The sequence below is a fragment of the Chiloscyllium punctatum genome, chromosome 48, assembly GCF_047496795.1.
Source record: "Chiloscyllium punctatum isolate Juve2018m chromosome 48, sChiPun1.3, whole genome shotgun sequence".
NCBI lineage: Eukaryota > Metazoa > Chordata > Chondrichthyes > Orectolobiformes > Hemiscylliidae > Chiloscyllium > Chiloscyllium punctatum.
In genome coordinates this window covers 48,496,096-48,512,740 of record NC_092786.1, presented here as the reverse complement: position 1 = coordinate 48,512,740, position 16,645 = coordinate 48,496,096, and the positions used below count along the sequence as shown (strand labels likewise).

Here is a 16,645-nt window from a genome sequence, read left to right as displayed (position 1 = left end):
TGTTGATGAAATTGAACTGCTCCAGTCAATATTCAGATGCTAACCACCGAGTTGCTCCAGACACATTATCGCATTACCTGCTGCTCTTCGAGACTGATTACAGACCCATTGCTGCCACTTCTCCTCTTTCTTTGGAAAGCTGCTATCTCTTCAGTTTTAATCTTGAGAATTTGTTGCTGCTGCTTATGCTTTATTTCAAGCTCCTGCGTACAGAAGGGGGAAAATGAGCTCATCATTACACTTGGGGGCATCCACAATTTACTACATATCCTATCTCTAGTCATTACATATACAGTAAACTGGATGAGCCAAATATCTCAGGATTACACATTTCATCTCATCTGACATTGAGCCTAACTCTGAAGTTCAACCAGCGAGAACGTGTTTTCAGGTTCCTGGCTGTTAGTTGAGTTTTGCAATTCATTGTCACCCTGTTTCTATTAAGGAATGTTGCGATCCTGAAATCTACTGGACTGGCAAACACTGTTGACAAAATAGTTGCTGTGCACTTCTGGAGTGTGAGGAAAATCCTACCCAAATTAGCATCAATGCTCTGCAGGCCTTTGACTAGGATGCCCAATTTCTTGCGTATGCAATGCTGGCAGGAAGGTAGGGAGTTATTAGTAATTCATCACCACCAAATATTCAGGTGCCATGAAATGTAGTTGTCACACGCAGTCCTCAGCTTTTGTTCAATGGGGTGCTCTTTATCCAGCATTCATAGCGGCAGGGAAACTCCTCTCTCCTTTAAGCAGATGTAAAGTGTAGGCATCCAATTGCAGAGATAGTGCAGTTTCTCTGCCTCTAGGGACGCTGGATAAAAAACACTCTGCTCAAAGAAGTCTTTTATTATGTGCTGCACCTTGTGTTTACTCGCCTGTCTTAATCCTGATATTGTAACTCAGTACTAGAAATATCAAACTGAACAGAAAAGACCTAAAAAAAATACGCACCATGTCCAAATATTTATTTTGGACAAGCAATTTAGTAGATCATTAAATTGTAAACTGACTTGATGTATTCAAGGTTGATGCAAATAACTGAGACTTCAAGGTGCAGTTTGTATCTCTTACAATGGAAGTTAATTACAATTGCCAGGAAGGTTATTTTTTAATAGTTGCCTCTTTGAGTTGGTTTCACTGTTCATTGGGTTTAATGTTTCAATGAAGAAAAAGGCTAAATTCTAAAATGTAAAACATACTTCAGCCTGTGCAATCGCAACTTGTAGCAAATCGTACCTTCACTCGATGTTTTCCTTTCTGCATTTCTGTCTCAAGTCGTCTTTTCTGATCCATTTCCTCTTTCAGCTTTTTCTGCAACAGTGCTTGTTGCTGTTTCATCAGCTGTACATTTCTCTCCATTTCATGGATTCGCCGCTCACTCTGCGATGACAGTGAAACCAATTGCTCTGTATCCCGCTTCTTTTGCCTGAGTACCTGGAAATGAAATGCATGTCAAGATTAGCAGCAGCTGAAATCTAGATTTACGATATATAAAAACACAGCCGTTTCTAGCAGGTACTGATGGGAGAATCCATTACACAATATTCACAGGACAGAAACAGGTCATTCAATCAATGGGACTGTGCCAGTATTAAAGCTTCATGTAAGCTCCCTTCCATCCTTTTCATTTAATCCATCAATATCATCCTCCTATCCCTTTCACCCTCATCTAGCTCCCCCTTAAACACATCAAAGCTATTTAACTCAACTATCTTTATTGTAGCATGTTCCACACTGTAGTCACTCTCCGACTATAGAATTTTCTCTAGAGTCCCATACTGAATATATTTATGACTATCATATGCTTTTGTTTTTTAGTTCTGATCTTACAAGTATAAAATCTTTTCCACATTTATCCCATCAAAACGTTTCAGTCTTAATTACCTTTATCAACTTTTAGTCTTGAATGGGTATATGAATAGGAGGGGTTTGGAGGAATAGGGGCCGGGTGCTGGCAGGTGGGACTAGATTGGGTTGGGATACCTGGTCGGCATGGACGGGTTGCACTCAGGGGTCTATTTCAATGCTGTACATGTCTATGACTCTATAAATGAGCCTCAACCTGTTCAACTTTTGATAATTATTTTCATATCATGTTAGCAAACTGAATCTTTCACCTTCTGTGCCCCTCCATCCTTCCCATAATAAAGAGACCAGAACTGTTCAGTGTTACACGAGTAGTCCTATCAAGATTCTACGTAAGTTTAACATAAATTCTTTGATTGAAAAAATAGCTGTACAATAATATTTTGCTCGCAATTGTCAGTGCAAAATCAAATTGCACACAGATTCTCATTCTGCAAAAGCAGCTGTATCTCTTTTTCCCTCTTTTGGTGTCATTTTTCTACAGGTACAAACCACCTTTGTGCCCCACCTTGTACGAGTGTAATGTGTTCCCATTATACAACTGCTGCGTATGTACTTTCCACTCAACCTCGGAATTCCATACTCAATAATCCAACATATCTGTCTGTCAAATAAACTTGCGGCAGCACATTTAAATGAGTCAAACATGGGAATTTTACAACTATAATTGAATATTAAAAGTGACAACCTGGGTTTTTCAGGAGTATAGAATTAGATGGGGCACAAAAAAATAACTAAGAGGCAACCCACGTACTAGATTGCTATTCAAAGATATACTGCTGAAAAGAGACATGGTGCCAAAGGTTTTTGGTTTACACTCATAGGACAAGTGCATGAACACCAAATTTCAGATAATCAGGGGGTGGCACAGTGTCTCAGTGGTTAGCACTGCTGCTTCACAGCACCAGGGTCCCAGGTTCGATTCCCGCCTGTGTGGAGTTTGCACATTCTCCCCGTGTCTGCGTGGGTTTCCTCCAGGTGCTCCAGTTTCCTCCCACAGTCCAAAGATGTGCAGGTGAGGTGAATTGGCCATGCTAAATTGCCCCTCGTGTTAGGTGCATTAGTCAGAGGAGAATGGTTCTGAGTGGGTTACTCTTCGGAGGGTCGGTGTGGACTTGTTGGGCCGAAGGGCCTGTTTCTACACTGTAGGGAATCTAAACGAATCTCTAAAGTTGAAAGTTACAGTACATGAGAAAAGAGTAGTGCCAACTGACAAGTGGATTCTGATTGGCCAAGGTCTTGCTACACTAACTACCAATTTAAGGTAATCGGTTGACCTAATCGTATGCCTTACTTCTATTTGCCAGAAGTGACATATATTCATATAAAGGGACAAGTTCTCAGCAAACAAAAGGAATACTTTCAAAACTTGTACTTTTATGAATTATCTGGGAGCCTGGGGAGCTTAAAGTCCTTTATGCTTTGTCTATGACGATTGCTTATCAATCCATCAGTATCACTTTTGTTTGGAATACATTGTAACTGTTTGAAATGTAACATTCTTGCATTTGTCCTAACGAGTGCTGGACTGAAAACTTCACCAACATACCCCCTCTTCTCAGCAACACTGAAGTCTTGTACCACAAAGCAACAGTTTACAAAGATATATACCAGATTGGTACCCTGAAATAAATATTTTGAACCTGGCACATGTTGTGCCCTTTTGTTTTAAATAGTGGCCCAATAACACAGCATATTTTTCACTGTGGTCCATCAGAATTGGTACTTCCAGATCTTTACTCTTTCACGGTTTAGTTTAGCCATCTCATCAGAAGGTATTCACCTCACATACCTGCACTTTACTTTGTGCTGCAACAATTTTTTTGTGATACTCCTGAAGTTTGGCCCTTTCCACGGGGTCCCTGGGTTCTTTCTCCTCAAAGTCCTGGAGCTGTTTCTGAGCCTCTGTCAGCTCCGCCCTTGCCTGCTCCGCCTCCTGCTCCAACCCTTGAATCTTCTGGAAGTACTGTTTATTCATCGCTTGGGCATCTCTCCCTAGCCATTCAAACATAAGCTAGTTTAGCCTAAAGAGGTATGGAGTGACTAACAGAAAACAAAAGGTCAGAACCTGCATATCCTGTCACAGTTTTATTTTCTCACTCACTCAAGGAACATAAGTGGCATGGACGTTCAGTGGTTAGCACTACAGCCTCACAGCACCAGAGACCTGAGTTCAATTCTAGCCTCAGGCGACCGTAAGTATGGAGTTTGCACATCCTCCCTGTGTCTGCGTGGGTTTCCTCTGGGTGGTCCAGTTTCCTCCCACAGTCCAAAAGCTAGGTGCACTGGCCATGCTAAATTGTCCATAGTGACCAGGGATGTGTAGGCTAGGTGGATTAGCCATGGGAAATACAAGTTTAAGGGATGGGGTGGGTTTGAGTGGAATGCTCTTTGGAGAGTTGGTGTGGATATGATGGGTCAAATGACCTGTTTTCACACTATAGAGATTTTAACTTGGTCCAATTGCAAAAGGTGATTTGAGGCTCTCTTTAATTGAAATGGCGGCATTAAAGCTGCAAAAGGCAATTTCACCTAACAAATGCAATCTGTTATTGTGAAATAATCAAATAGAATTTGCAGTTTACACATAAAAATGGCAACATGAAAATTCAAAAGTGTTTTTACATGATTATGTTAATTCACTGTCAGATTGTAAACTTGCTTTTGTGACTGCACAATGTTTCTGTTAAAATGTGAACACAGGTGTTCACACTGGAAAAAATTCAACACAAAAAAATGTGACTGAAAAACTGCAAAAGTACATTATTTGGTGCAAATAGAAGGTTCAAACACATATATTTAAATATATTACAGATATAGATATGCTTGTTTATTATAGAGTCGAATGTGTCATAACACTTCTGCACTTAACTGTCTCTTCCATGTAATGCTATTTCAACTTTCAAAAACATGAATTGAATTTTGATGCCAATGAAATACCTCACGAAATGAAAACACTATTTTGCCAATGTCAGCCTAACCCTAACCCTATCGCAACCTGAAATTAAAAGAAGAATTACTGGAGAAATTCAGCAGGTTTGGCAGCATCTGTGCAGAGGAAGCAGAATTCACATTTCGAGTCTGGTATGATGCTTGTTCACAACGCTCAGTTCCGTTCTGAACTTCAGTGCATGCGTGGACCCCTGGAATGGCTGTGGAGAGTCAGCTAAGCAATAGTTGAGCGGGAACTCCTGGACGCAGTAGGCCCAGGGCAGGGACACTTTCGACAGTGGTGAGACGTTGATTGCTGCAGTATTGGTGCCCAAAGCTGGGACTTCTGGCTCTTGGCTTTGAACGTGGACCTTGCCGAAGTCCTGGAACTGTGTTTGGGACCCTGGCTCATGAAGACGAATGTTACTTAAGTACTTTCCTTTTATTCTTATTCTCAAAGTGGCGCCGAGAAGCGAAGGGAACACTTTTCACCGTTTATGCGAAAATAAATCATTCATTCATTGGTTTTGAAACATTAACTGTTTCTCTCCCAACAGACACTGCCAAAATTGCTGAGTTTCTCCAGCATTTTCTCTTTTCGTTTTGAATTACCTCACACCAGCAGTTTTGACAGTTAGAAACAGTCAATGAGCTAGCATTTAATTTTTTTTTCAAAATTAACCCTTTCTACCTGTTTTGATGAGTTCTTTGATCAATTCTTCCTTCATGCGGATATTGATGGCCAGTTCCCGCATCTTGTGCTGTGCTTGGACGAGTCTCCACTCAGAGTTGTTCATCTTGGGATGGTACACAGGGGAAACTTCCTTGAATTCAGAGAATGGCAGTGAGTGGGCCCCATCCTGGTCACACCTCCTGTGGGGAGCTGAAGAACATGAATGTGGTCAGCCGTCAGGTTCTTTAATCTCAGTCTATCAAAAAAAAAGGGAAGCAAAACAGCTAACAGCAGCCATATGTTAAGGACCGACATATAAGAGGTAAATTTATAAACTTTATAATTCTAAGTAGAATCTATTTGCTCCTGTTGGAATTTGTGCCTCAAGAAAGATTCTTAAATTATGTTTCATTTTTTTGGGAGGACTGCCCCAGATTGTGCTGGGGCATTCCTGATTTAGCTACCGTTGTGACGTATAGAATCAGGCTCGTGGGACCTGACAGTTGCACCACAGTGGGATTGCCAGAGAAGCCCATTACTTATGGTCCCATTACTTATAGTCATAGAGATATACAACACGGAAACAGATTGCAGTTTTGACAGTTAGAAACAGGTTAATATGGACAATGGTTCACTCGAACATGGGTCCAATTCTGTAGTCTATCACTTGCTTCCCCAGCTAACATTGTACAGAGGCAACTAATTCTATGGAGAATCTCAATAGAGAAGGCAAGGTTAAAGTGATTGTTGATATAGGTTACACTCAACACTCTTTGTAACAACCAGCTTAAATTCAGCATCAGTGTTTGAGATCATGTGTAGATGCAGATTACAAAATGACCTAGTAGATAAATGGGAAAAAATAAACTAAAGGAGGAACATAACTTTCATAAAAGGTGCATGCAGACATCATGGATGTTCTGCATTTCCCCAGAAAGTGACATGCTCTGCTAGTTTCAATGCAGAATTCCAGGCATCACTGCACTGTAGAGTTACCATGTAACGGCAAGTATGAGATAACGGAGACAAATTAGAGAAACCTCTCCATGGTGACTGGGGCATTTAATGATAAGCAGAAGAGAGCCAGAGTCTGTACAAATAATAAGCAAAGGAGTGTTAACAGTCAGAGAAGTCAAGTGTGAAATAAGTGCTTCAACAAGAAGAAACACAGAACATATCTGAATAAAGTTAAAAATCACACAACACAAGGTTATAGTCCAACAGGTTTAATTGGAAGCACACTAGTTTTCGGAGCGATGCTCCTTCATCAGGTGATTGTGGAGGGCTCGATCGTAACATAGAATTTATAGCAAAAATTTGCAGTGTGATGTAACTGAAATTATATATTGAAGAATTGATTGTCTGTTAAGCCTTTCATCTGTTAGAATACAGTGATAGTTTCACTTCTTTCATGTGTAAATCACAAAACTGTTTTTTTTAAATGTTGCATTCTCAGGTTAGCTGTTAACAATGGTAATAGTTAGACAATATGTTGAAGGTGTTAGCCCCCTATGTTCTCTGTCTATGACCTGATGGTTAGATTGATTCCTATCTAAAAAGTGAGATAACAGAGTTTTACATAAATTCATGCAGTTTTTGAGCTCAGAGTTCTCCATGAATGTATGTGGTTTTTGAGCAAAGTACAATGTAACTCTGCAAGTACAAATACGCCACACAAAATATATGTGTGCATGTGGGTCTTTGTCTGTCTGTGTGTGTGTCTCTCTGGGGTGGGGGTTGCGAGTGTGAGAAAGTGTGTGTGTGCGCGCGTGCGTGTGTAGTGAGTGCAGAGTGTCTTAAGTCTGTGAGGGGGTGCATGTGTGGGAGTGTGTGTGTCAATAAGGGTGTGTGTGGGTGTCTGTGTGCGCGTCTGTGTGTACCTGTGTCCGTGTGTATGTGAGAGCGCTAAGTTCGGTACCCATAGGGAGGGCCTCAACCGGGACCTTGGGTTCATGTCACATTACAGGTGATCACCATTACACTACACACACACACACACACACACACACACACACACAGATATCCCCACACACACACACACTCTCACACAGGTACACAAAGACGCGCACCCAGACACCCACACACACACACCCTTATAGACACACACACTCCCACACATGCACTCCCTCACAGACTTAAGACACTCTGTACTCACTACATATGCACACACACACACTTTCTCACACTCACAACCCCCACCCCAGACAGACACACACACAGACAGACAAAGACCCACATACACACATATATTTTGTGTGGTGAATTTGTACTTGCAGAGTTACATTGCACTTTGCTCAAAAATCACATACATTCATGTAGAACTCTGAACTCAAAAACTGCATGAATTTATGTAAAACTCTGTTATCTCACTTTTTAGATAGGAATCAACCTAAACATCAGGTCATAGACAGAGAACACAGGGGGCTAACACCTTCAACATATTGCCTAACTATCACCATTGTTAACAGCTAACCCGAGAATGCAACTTTTAAAAAAAAGTTTTGTGATTTACACATGAAAGAAGTGAAACTATCACTGTATTCTAACAGATGAAAGGCTGAACAGACAATCAATTCTTCAATATATAATTTCAGTTACATCACACTGCAAATTTTTGCTATAAATTCTGTGTTACGATCAAGCCCTCCACAATCACCTGATGAAGGAGCGTCGCTCTGAAAGCTAGTGTGCTTCCAACTAAACCTGTTGGACTATAACCTGGTGTTGTGTGATTTTTAATTTTGTACACCCCAGTCCAACACCGGCATCTCCGAATCATATCTGAATAAAGTTTGACATGAGTAAGCCCATACCAGATGAAGGTCTTTGAGACATGGCCCAGTCAAGGATTAAGGATAGAAACCTATGTTTAATTATCAATCTGACTTAGTTATAATACACCCACAAGCCTTCTTAGTTATCGTCCATCATTTTACCTGAAGCACGAACAGCTTCAGGATATACCTGAGAACAATTAGGAGGAAGAGCCTTGGATTGAACAGACCGATCACTAATATACAGCCAGCATAACAGTCAGTTCATGAGAAGCTGCATACATTTCGTTACTTCACTTTGCAGACTGCTTGAATCACTGTCTCGGAGCTGGTTAAGGTTGTTTCTGCTTTTCACTGTGCTGATCATTCCAGGCATTTCTCTTTTTGTCCAGGTCCGATTGATCTGATATCTGTCAAGGTACAAGAGATTAATTTTCAGGCATGAAAACAATGCAAAATATTTTAATGTTTTCAGAAGAATGTTACACAGGTCATTACAAAATTGTTGAGCACTGCCTGCCTGTTTAGTCTTGGGTACTGGTATGTATTTCTTGATATCAATTTCTTTAGGTAACTTCTAGCTTTTTCACGTTAAGCGAGTTTTCAATTGGAAGAACAAAAATGTAAACCAAATGACGGGCTTGTTTTATTTTGGTTAAAGTATTCCAAAGATTTAATTGACAGATTAACAGTGCAAAACTATACCAAAATTAGGAAGCAGTAAACTATGAAATGAAATCATTAAAACTGCAATAAAGAATTGTGGATGAAGGAGACCTAAACAAAAACTGAAATTGCTGGAGAAACTGTTCTGAAGGAGAGCCGCTGGATGTGAAACAGTTAACTCTGCTTTCTCTCCTCAGATGCTGCCAGCCTTGCTGAGTTTCTCCAAAAACCATTTCTGATTTTGTTGCATTAAAAGTGCAGTTACTTTTAAGAGACTTGGGAAAAATCAAATGGTATTTTGTAATGGATAAACAGCTAAGTATCAAGTACGAGGGTTGATCAAAAGGTATAAAGTGCAGATATCAGGACACATACCTTTGAATTCAAAGAACTGGCCAGGAAGCACACCAAGCCCAGAACCATAAGGGTATTCAATTTTCCAGCTAAATCTTGCAAGGTTTTATCATAAGAACATGATTAATAATTGACGTGATCTTGCAAGGTTTTATCATAAGAACATGATTAATAATTGACGTGCATTCAAGGTTGTGAACCCTCACATTTTGTGGAAAAGATTGTAGGCAAGAACTCAAGACATTAAATGAATGTCAGTTTTGTGTCATAGAGGTCTACAGCACAGAAAGAGAGACCCTTCAACCCATCGAGTCTGCACAGGTAAAATAACAACCTAATTATTCTATTCTCAATTTCCAGCACTTGACACTTTGCCTTGAATGCCTTGGCATCGCAAATGGACATTGAAATAATTTTTAAATGTTCTGAAAGTTTCTGTCTCTATCACTCTTACAGGCAATGAGTTCCAGATTCCCACCTTGAAACATACTTTTCTCATATCTTCTCTAAACCTTCTGCCCCTTAAAGCAATGTCCTTGGTCATTGATCCCTCCTCAAAGGTAAAAAGTTTCTGCTTATCTGCTCTATTTGTGCCCCTCATAATTATATACAGCTCACTCATGTACTCACGCAATCCTTTCTGCTGTAAGGAAAACAACTCCAGTGTCTGATCTCTCTTCATAACTTAAACTCTCCAGTCCAGGCAACATCCTGGTAAATCTCCTCTGCACCCTTTCCAGTCTTGTCATATCCCTCTTCTGAGGTAGATTCCAGAACTAGACACAATACACTAGCTGTGGCATAACTAACTTTTTGTACAGTTCCAACATTAGTTATCTGCTCTTAAGCTCTATGCTTTGGCTGATAAAGGAAAGTATTCCATGCACCTTCCTAATCATTTTATCTACTTGTCCCATTATCTTATAGGACCAAAGGTCATGTACACCAAGGCCCCTTTGATCCTCCGTGTGTCGCAGGGTACTACAGTTCAGCGTGTATTCCTTTACTCTGTTTGTCCTGCACCACCTCACACTTGTCTGGATTGGATTCCACCTGCTACTGATCAGCCCATCCACATCCTTCTTTAATCTAAGGCAATCCTCTTCACTATTTACTACTCCACCAATTTTCAAATCTGAAGTTATGTTTACCTGGTTTTTCCTAGACTCCCACAAAAATCATCCTCCTCCTCATCAGATCGCAACACAGTTGATCCACCATCTTTGTTGCAGTCTCTGTAAAACACAGAATGCCTGTCCTCCATGCTTTGCTGCAGGCACTGACTGTGGCTATGAAATGCAATACTTGCATGTTCTGTGGAAGAAGCATTTGCAGACATCTATTGATAAAAGAGAGGAACATAATTTGCAGTCAGTTGAGTTTATAAGCAAACAGGAATAAGATTGTGAAGTGACACATAGCACAGACAGCTTGAGACCAGTGTCTGAATTAAAGCCAGAACGACAGTACGGATGTTTGATGCTGAATTTTCATCAAAAGAAAGCTCAAAAATAAAGTCAACTGATCAAGGTCTGCTGTAATAATCTGAAATGGCACATGTTGATGATTCTGTGGGTAAATACATCACTTTGTAGACTAAAAATCAGAATGGTACACTTGTCTGTGTTGAGTTGTGTTGTAGACTTTGAGTCACGATTTCCACCTAATGACCACCTACTGTACAGTGCACGTCTGTGAAAATCAAATGAGGTTCTGGTTAGGCTTAGCTGTGTAATACTGCGCTGGCAAAACAATTTACTTGATTTTACCATCCAATTATAAATGTTGAATAGATGATTGACTGAGGCACTGGAGTATATTTGGTTGCCAGTGCAACGATGCTGAGCAAGGCGGCAGCACCTTCAGAAGACGGCGGAAAAAACTGTGGGAATAAGCCTCTTTCGCTGCTTATTTGCAATCCTGATTCATTTGTTATTTTACTCATTTCATTTGGATCACTGCTTGACTCTGGCCCTGCATCAGCACTTCATCAAACTTCATTCATGACTATGTTACTGTGAGGTTTGACAATTTTACTGATCAACCGGCTGACCTCTGGCCTTTCACCCTAGATAAAATGGTACTTAACAAAAGCTTTCTGTTTGAGCTTAATTGTCTTCGAATCTCATTTCCCCATAACCTGCTGTGCATGATGACAGTCACCGACTGCCTATTAAATAACATCTCAATTTTAAAATCCTCTTCTTTGTTTTTAAATCCTTCCATTGTTTCGTTTCGTATCATCATTGTAGCTTTATCTTGGGTTGTGATCTATGAATCAAAGAATTTCCCTTAGCCTCCCATTTTATCAGTGCCCAAAACCAACCGACTGGAGCAGACATTCCCATTCAAATCTGAATCAGTGAATTAACATAACAAAATTGTGAAGAGTAACCTGGGTTTGCCATTTTGCTTTTCCCACCCTCTTTAGCCATCTGAAATCTTTACTCTGAAATTCCTACATGAAACCCACTGTGCCTCTCTCCATCAAAGCTCACTTCTTTCAACCCTTCCTAATACATCCCTCTTTGGCCCTATATCAACTTATGCCTAACTGCATTCCAGTGAAATGCCTGGGGTCATTTTTCTAAATGTGCTACATAAATGCAGGTCGTTGTCATAGAGATGTACAGCATGGAAACAGACCCTTCGGTCCAACCTGTCCATGCTGACCAGATATCCCAACCCAATCTAGTCCCACCTGCCAGCATCCGGCCCATATAGTGTTAGGTGAGGGGTAAATGTAGGGGTGTGGGTGGGTTGCGCTTCGGCGGGGCGGTGTGGACTTGTAGGGCCGAAGGGCCTGTTTCCACACTGTAAGTAATCTATCTAATCTAATTTACATCACAGACCATGGAATCACCCAGGCTTCTGACTGCAATGGAAGGAATTGACAATATTATTGAGTACAGTGGAAGGTGCTGTGGTAGTGAGTACCATAAAAACAGAAAATGCTAGAAATAGTGTTAATAGAGAAAGGAATAGTGTTAACGTTTCAAGTTCAATAACTCTTCTTCAAATCTGAAGGGGGCTGGAATATTCTGTTGACAAAGGGAGAGGAGGAATACCTGGAACAGGCAGAGAAGTGTCCACAGCAAAACATGAAGAGGGTGCTCATGATAGTAAAGCAGAAATCTGGATACAAAACAGGTGTTAATGATAGGTGTGTGAATCAGTAGGTCAGTTGGCTGGACAGCCAATGTGGATTGAATTTGTACCATAGCATGGGTTCAATCCCCCTGTCAGCTAGTGTGGATACGGGACCGGTTTCCTTGCCCTATCCGAAAAGTCTCATTAACATAAACAAGCCTTTTCTTGACATGACCGATGGCCTTGTATTGGCAGGAACATTTGAAGAACTCATTTCTCTTCTCTGACTAGTATTATTTTATCGTTAACATCCATCTAAAACACCAGGGAGAGGACTGATAGTTTACTGTCTCATTCAAAGGATTACACTCCCAACAATTCAGTATTTACCTGGATTGTCAGTTCACATTATGCATTCTCAAAGGGCTCGATGTCACAATCTTTCAACCTGAAGGCCAAATGAGCAAGCCAACACCATTGGTGAACCATCTGGATGATATATTTACAAGTAGCACAGAGGTTAGTGGAAACTCACCTTCTTGGAATGAGTTCTTCCAGTTTCATCATTAAGAATGCGACTGGAATGTGGCACATTCAATCTGCAAAGATGAGGGGCTGTGTGAGGCCTGCAGCTGAGATCAGCAAGCTGGAGACTCTCCAAGACCTCATCCACCAACACTGCAGACTGATTCCCTCCTACTAGCTTCAGTCTACTTTGTAACTCAACAATCTGATCCTCCTGATCCAATAATGTTTCATTCTGAAAAACAGTAAAAAGAAATTATGAACAAATTCTTTGTTCCTCTCCTTCCCAATTTTCCCTGTTGCTTTCCCATGCATTAGATACAGAATTTAAAAAGCAGTCTAAATGAAACTTCTCAACCGAAGATTAAAATATAGAACTTGCTACCACATGGAGTAACTGAGGTGAGCAGCAAAGATACAATTAAGGGGAAGCTACATTAATATGTAAGCGAAAGGAACTGAAGGAGATACTGATAAGGTTAGGTGATGCACAGGAGGAGGAAGTTCAGGTCAAGTATAAACACTGGAATAGACAAGTTGGATTGAATGAATTGTTTCTTGTTATACGTTCAATGTAATACTAATTGTCCCCTCAGTATCTTTCTCAAAAGGTTGCTTTCTGTTTGGTAGCCTCGCAGTCAAGACAAGCCAAATTAGATTGTTTGGACTCGGTTTCTAATGCATAAAGTTAAAGGAATTGTGCCATATAAACACATGCAGATGGTATCAGGATATGTTGCAAATATTTATGACAAAAATCTTGGAATATTTAGAACTCTGTTTACTGCAGCGCAAAAAGCTAAGTTGCAGGGGGAAGGGAGGCAGGGAGGCAGGCTAATGGATCTAACTTCAAAATTCTGAAAGTGTTTGGCAGGTGATATATTGGAAGAGGGCATATCAATGCTCAAAATATGCAAGGCTGCTGGTGGACCTGCCTCCAAATTGCCTGAAATTTTACTGAAGTTGGAAGGGCCTTTTACTGGAAAAGATGATGTTTCTGTTCAGTCTTCCTGTTGTGACAAGGTCCAACAGCAAACCCTTTCTTCATAATTGAGTTTATTTTCAAGAACAAGAGAAAGTGAGGACTACAGATGCTGGAGATCAGAGTTAAAAAGTGTGGTGCTGGGAAAGTAGGAGAGTTCGCCGTTTCGAGCATAAGCTCTTCATCAGAAAGAGCTTATTCTTGATGAAGAGGTTATGCTCGAAGCGTCGACTCTCCTGTTCCTCAGATGCTACCTGACCAGCTGTGCTTTTCCTGCACCACACTTTTTGACTCTTTTCAAGAATAACCCAGTTTAGGTTGACAGTGTCATGTCTTTTCTCTTTCAGGCTGTCCTGACTAGTTCCAGGCTTTTTAATTCTAATTTTAGACAAATGTAATGTTTGCATCCAGCAGTGACACATTAATGATGTTGCAGAGCTGAGGTAATTATCGCAGAAAATATAGTACAAATGATGAATTTAATCAACAGGCTTATTTGCTTTGTATCAGGACTGTTTATTCTAATCATATTTCCCTTTTATACTTAACTTGAAATATTTAAATTATTGATGCTGCATCAAGAGAGCATTTAATTGTCTTTTGAGAAATTGCATTCCATATTATTGGAAAGTTTCTTATTGCCATCCCAATTATTCTTTTAGTACTTAAGAGTCATAGAGATGTACAGCATGGAAACAGACCCTTCGCTCCAACCCGTCCATGCCGACCAGATATCCCAACCCAATCTAGTCCCACCTGCCAGCACCCGACCCATATCCCTCCGAACCCTTCCTATTCATATACCCATCCAAATGCTTCTTCAATGTTGCAATTGTACCAGCCTCCATCACATCCTCTGGCAGCTCATTCCATACCCATACCACCGTCTGTGTGAAAACGTTGCCTCCTTAGGTCTCTTTTCTATCTTTCCCCTCTCACCCTAAACCTATGCCCTCTAGTTCTGGAATCCCTAACACCAGGGAAAAGACTTTGCCTATTTACCCTATCCAATGCTCGCCATAATTTTGTAAACCTCTATATGGTCACCCCTCAGCCTCCAATGCTCCAGGGAAAACCGCCCCAGTCTGTTCAGTCTCTTCTTGTAGCTCAAATCCTCCAACCCTGGCAACATCCTTGTAAATCTTTTCTGAACCCTTTCAAATTTCACAACATCTTCCAATAGGAAGGAGCCCAGAATTGCATGCAATATTCCAACAGTGGCCTAACCAATGTCCTGTACAGCCGCAACTTGACCTCTCAACCCCAGTACTCAATACCCTGACCGATAAAGGAAAGCATACCAAATACCTTCTTCACTATCCTACCTACCTGCGACTCCACTTTCAAGGAGCTATGAACCTGCACTCCAAGGTCTCTTTGTTCAGCAACACTCCGAGGACCTTACCATTAAGCGTATAAGTCCTGTTAAGATTTGCTTTCCCAAAATGCAGCACCTCGCATTTATCTGAATTAAATTCCATCTGTCACTTCTCAGCCCATTGGCCCATCTAGTCCAGATCCTGTTGTAATCTGAGGTAACCCTCTTCGCTGTCCACTACACCTCCAATTTTGGTGTCATCTGCAAACTTACTAACTGTACTTATTCTGTGTTTATACACTGTCCAACCAATTGAGCTAACTGAATTCCAAATCAAATACACACAACAGGGCATCACCCGAAACGTACAGTCTGAGCATGTATAAAGTTGAAACATTTAACCACGCAATTTCAACCCTTTTGATTGGATCTTGGATTCCAAACTGGGATTGATATTTAACAAGTAACAGTGATTATTGCAGTAGCATCGACTACTTTTTTTCAGAAATGTAGTGGCTCCTGAACTTATGCAACCCAAAACTAGACACTTCACATTAATTTCCAAGGAATTCATTACCTCAGTGATTTGAATCTTTCTTTCATCCCAGGTAGTGCACTATTACTTTGTTGACAGGTTTAAAGCTGTTCTCTCTCCTTTGCAACTTCTCTCTATCCCCCCATTTGAGCAACCTGCTTTCCCCCACCTCCTCATCTCTTGTACTCTTATTAGCTTTTTTCTCATCATCATCCTCTTGAAGCCTTCTCATTCTCCCAAACCACCACCACCTCCCACCCTCCTCTGACTAAACACTGGACCAGTAAATAGAAACTCTGAATCCAGTAAAAAGTCTGTAACTGAGGTCAGACACACGGCTGCTACCTGCTGTTTAAACCGCTCCATGGCATCCTCAAGAGCTGCCAAGAAATCTCTGTTCTCTTCCTCCAGCTGCTGAACTTTTGCCTGCAGTTTTGGAACAAGCTGTTTCTGCTCTTGCCCAAGGTCTGGGCCAACTTCACTAGGACCCTGCATAGAAAAGTCAAGGAGGGTTACAATAATCACAGATAAAGTGAGTTACTGAGCAACACTTTGGCAACGAAACATCTCTAGAAACAATTTGGCTTAAGACAATGTACCTTGATTTACAGTGCACTTAATTTAATTCTCAAATTGTTTCCACCACTATCACCAGCAGTGACATCTGTAACTATTAGCAGTTCACTTTACTGTTGTATACCTCAAAACAACGGTCCCTCCAAAAATAAGAGTGTGACTAAGCAGAATCCAGAATTTGGTGATTATCATAAAATAAGTGGACATTCTTTGAAAATATTACAAGCCCATTTAAAATTTGCATAGAAAAGACTGCATGAAAGGTTCACTGACTTGAAATCTTGGTGACAACATGCATCAGGAAAAGAATTTCTGACCAACAGGAACCTGTTAAAGAGGAACGTAGGGAGGTT

General features: G+C 40.7%; 1 protein-coding gene across 2 annotated transcripts in view; it reads right to left on the bottom strand.

Moving 5' to 3' along the window:
- kif7 (kinesin family member 7) overlaps positions 1–16,645 on the bottom strand; it is a 47,453-nt gene that overhangs the window by 18,386 nt on the left and 12,422 nt on the right. For both annotated transcript variants that reach the window (XR_011955913.1, XM_072565154.1), the window contains exons 5-12: positions 16,062–16,205; positions 12,892–13,116; positions 10,418–10,605; positions 8,529–8,656; positions 5,491–5,682; positions 3,661–3,863; positions 1,239–1,436; positions 78–203 (exon numbers count right to left, since the gene is read on the bottom strand). Coding sequence is in view for 1 of the 2 variants with exons in the window: in XM_072565154.1 (XP_072421255.1) it covers positions 78–203; positions 1,239–1,436; positions 3,661–3,863; positions 5,491–5,682; positions 8,529–8,656; positions 10,418–10,605; positions 12,892–13,116; positions 16,062–16,205 (1,404 nt within the window). In the remaining variant the exon portion in view is untranslated. The remainder of the gene's footprint in view (positions 1–77; positions 204–1,238; positions 1,437–3,660; positions 3,864–5,490; positions 5,683–8,528; positions 8,657–10,417; positions 10,606–12,891; positions 13,117–16,061; positions 16,206–16,645) is intronic.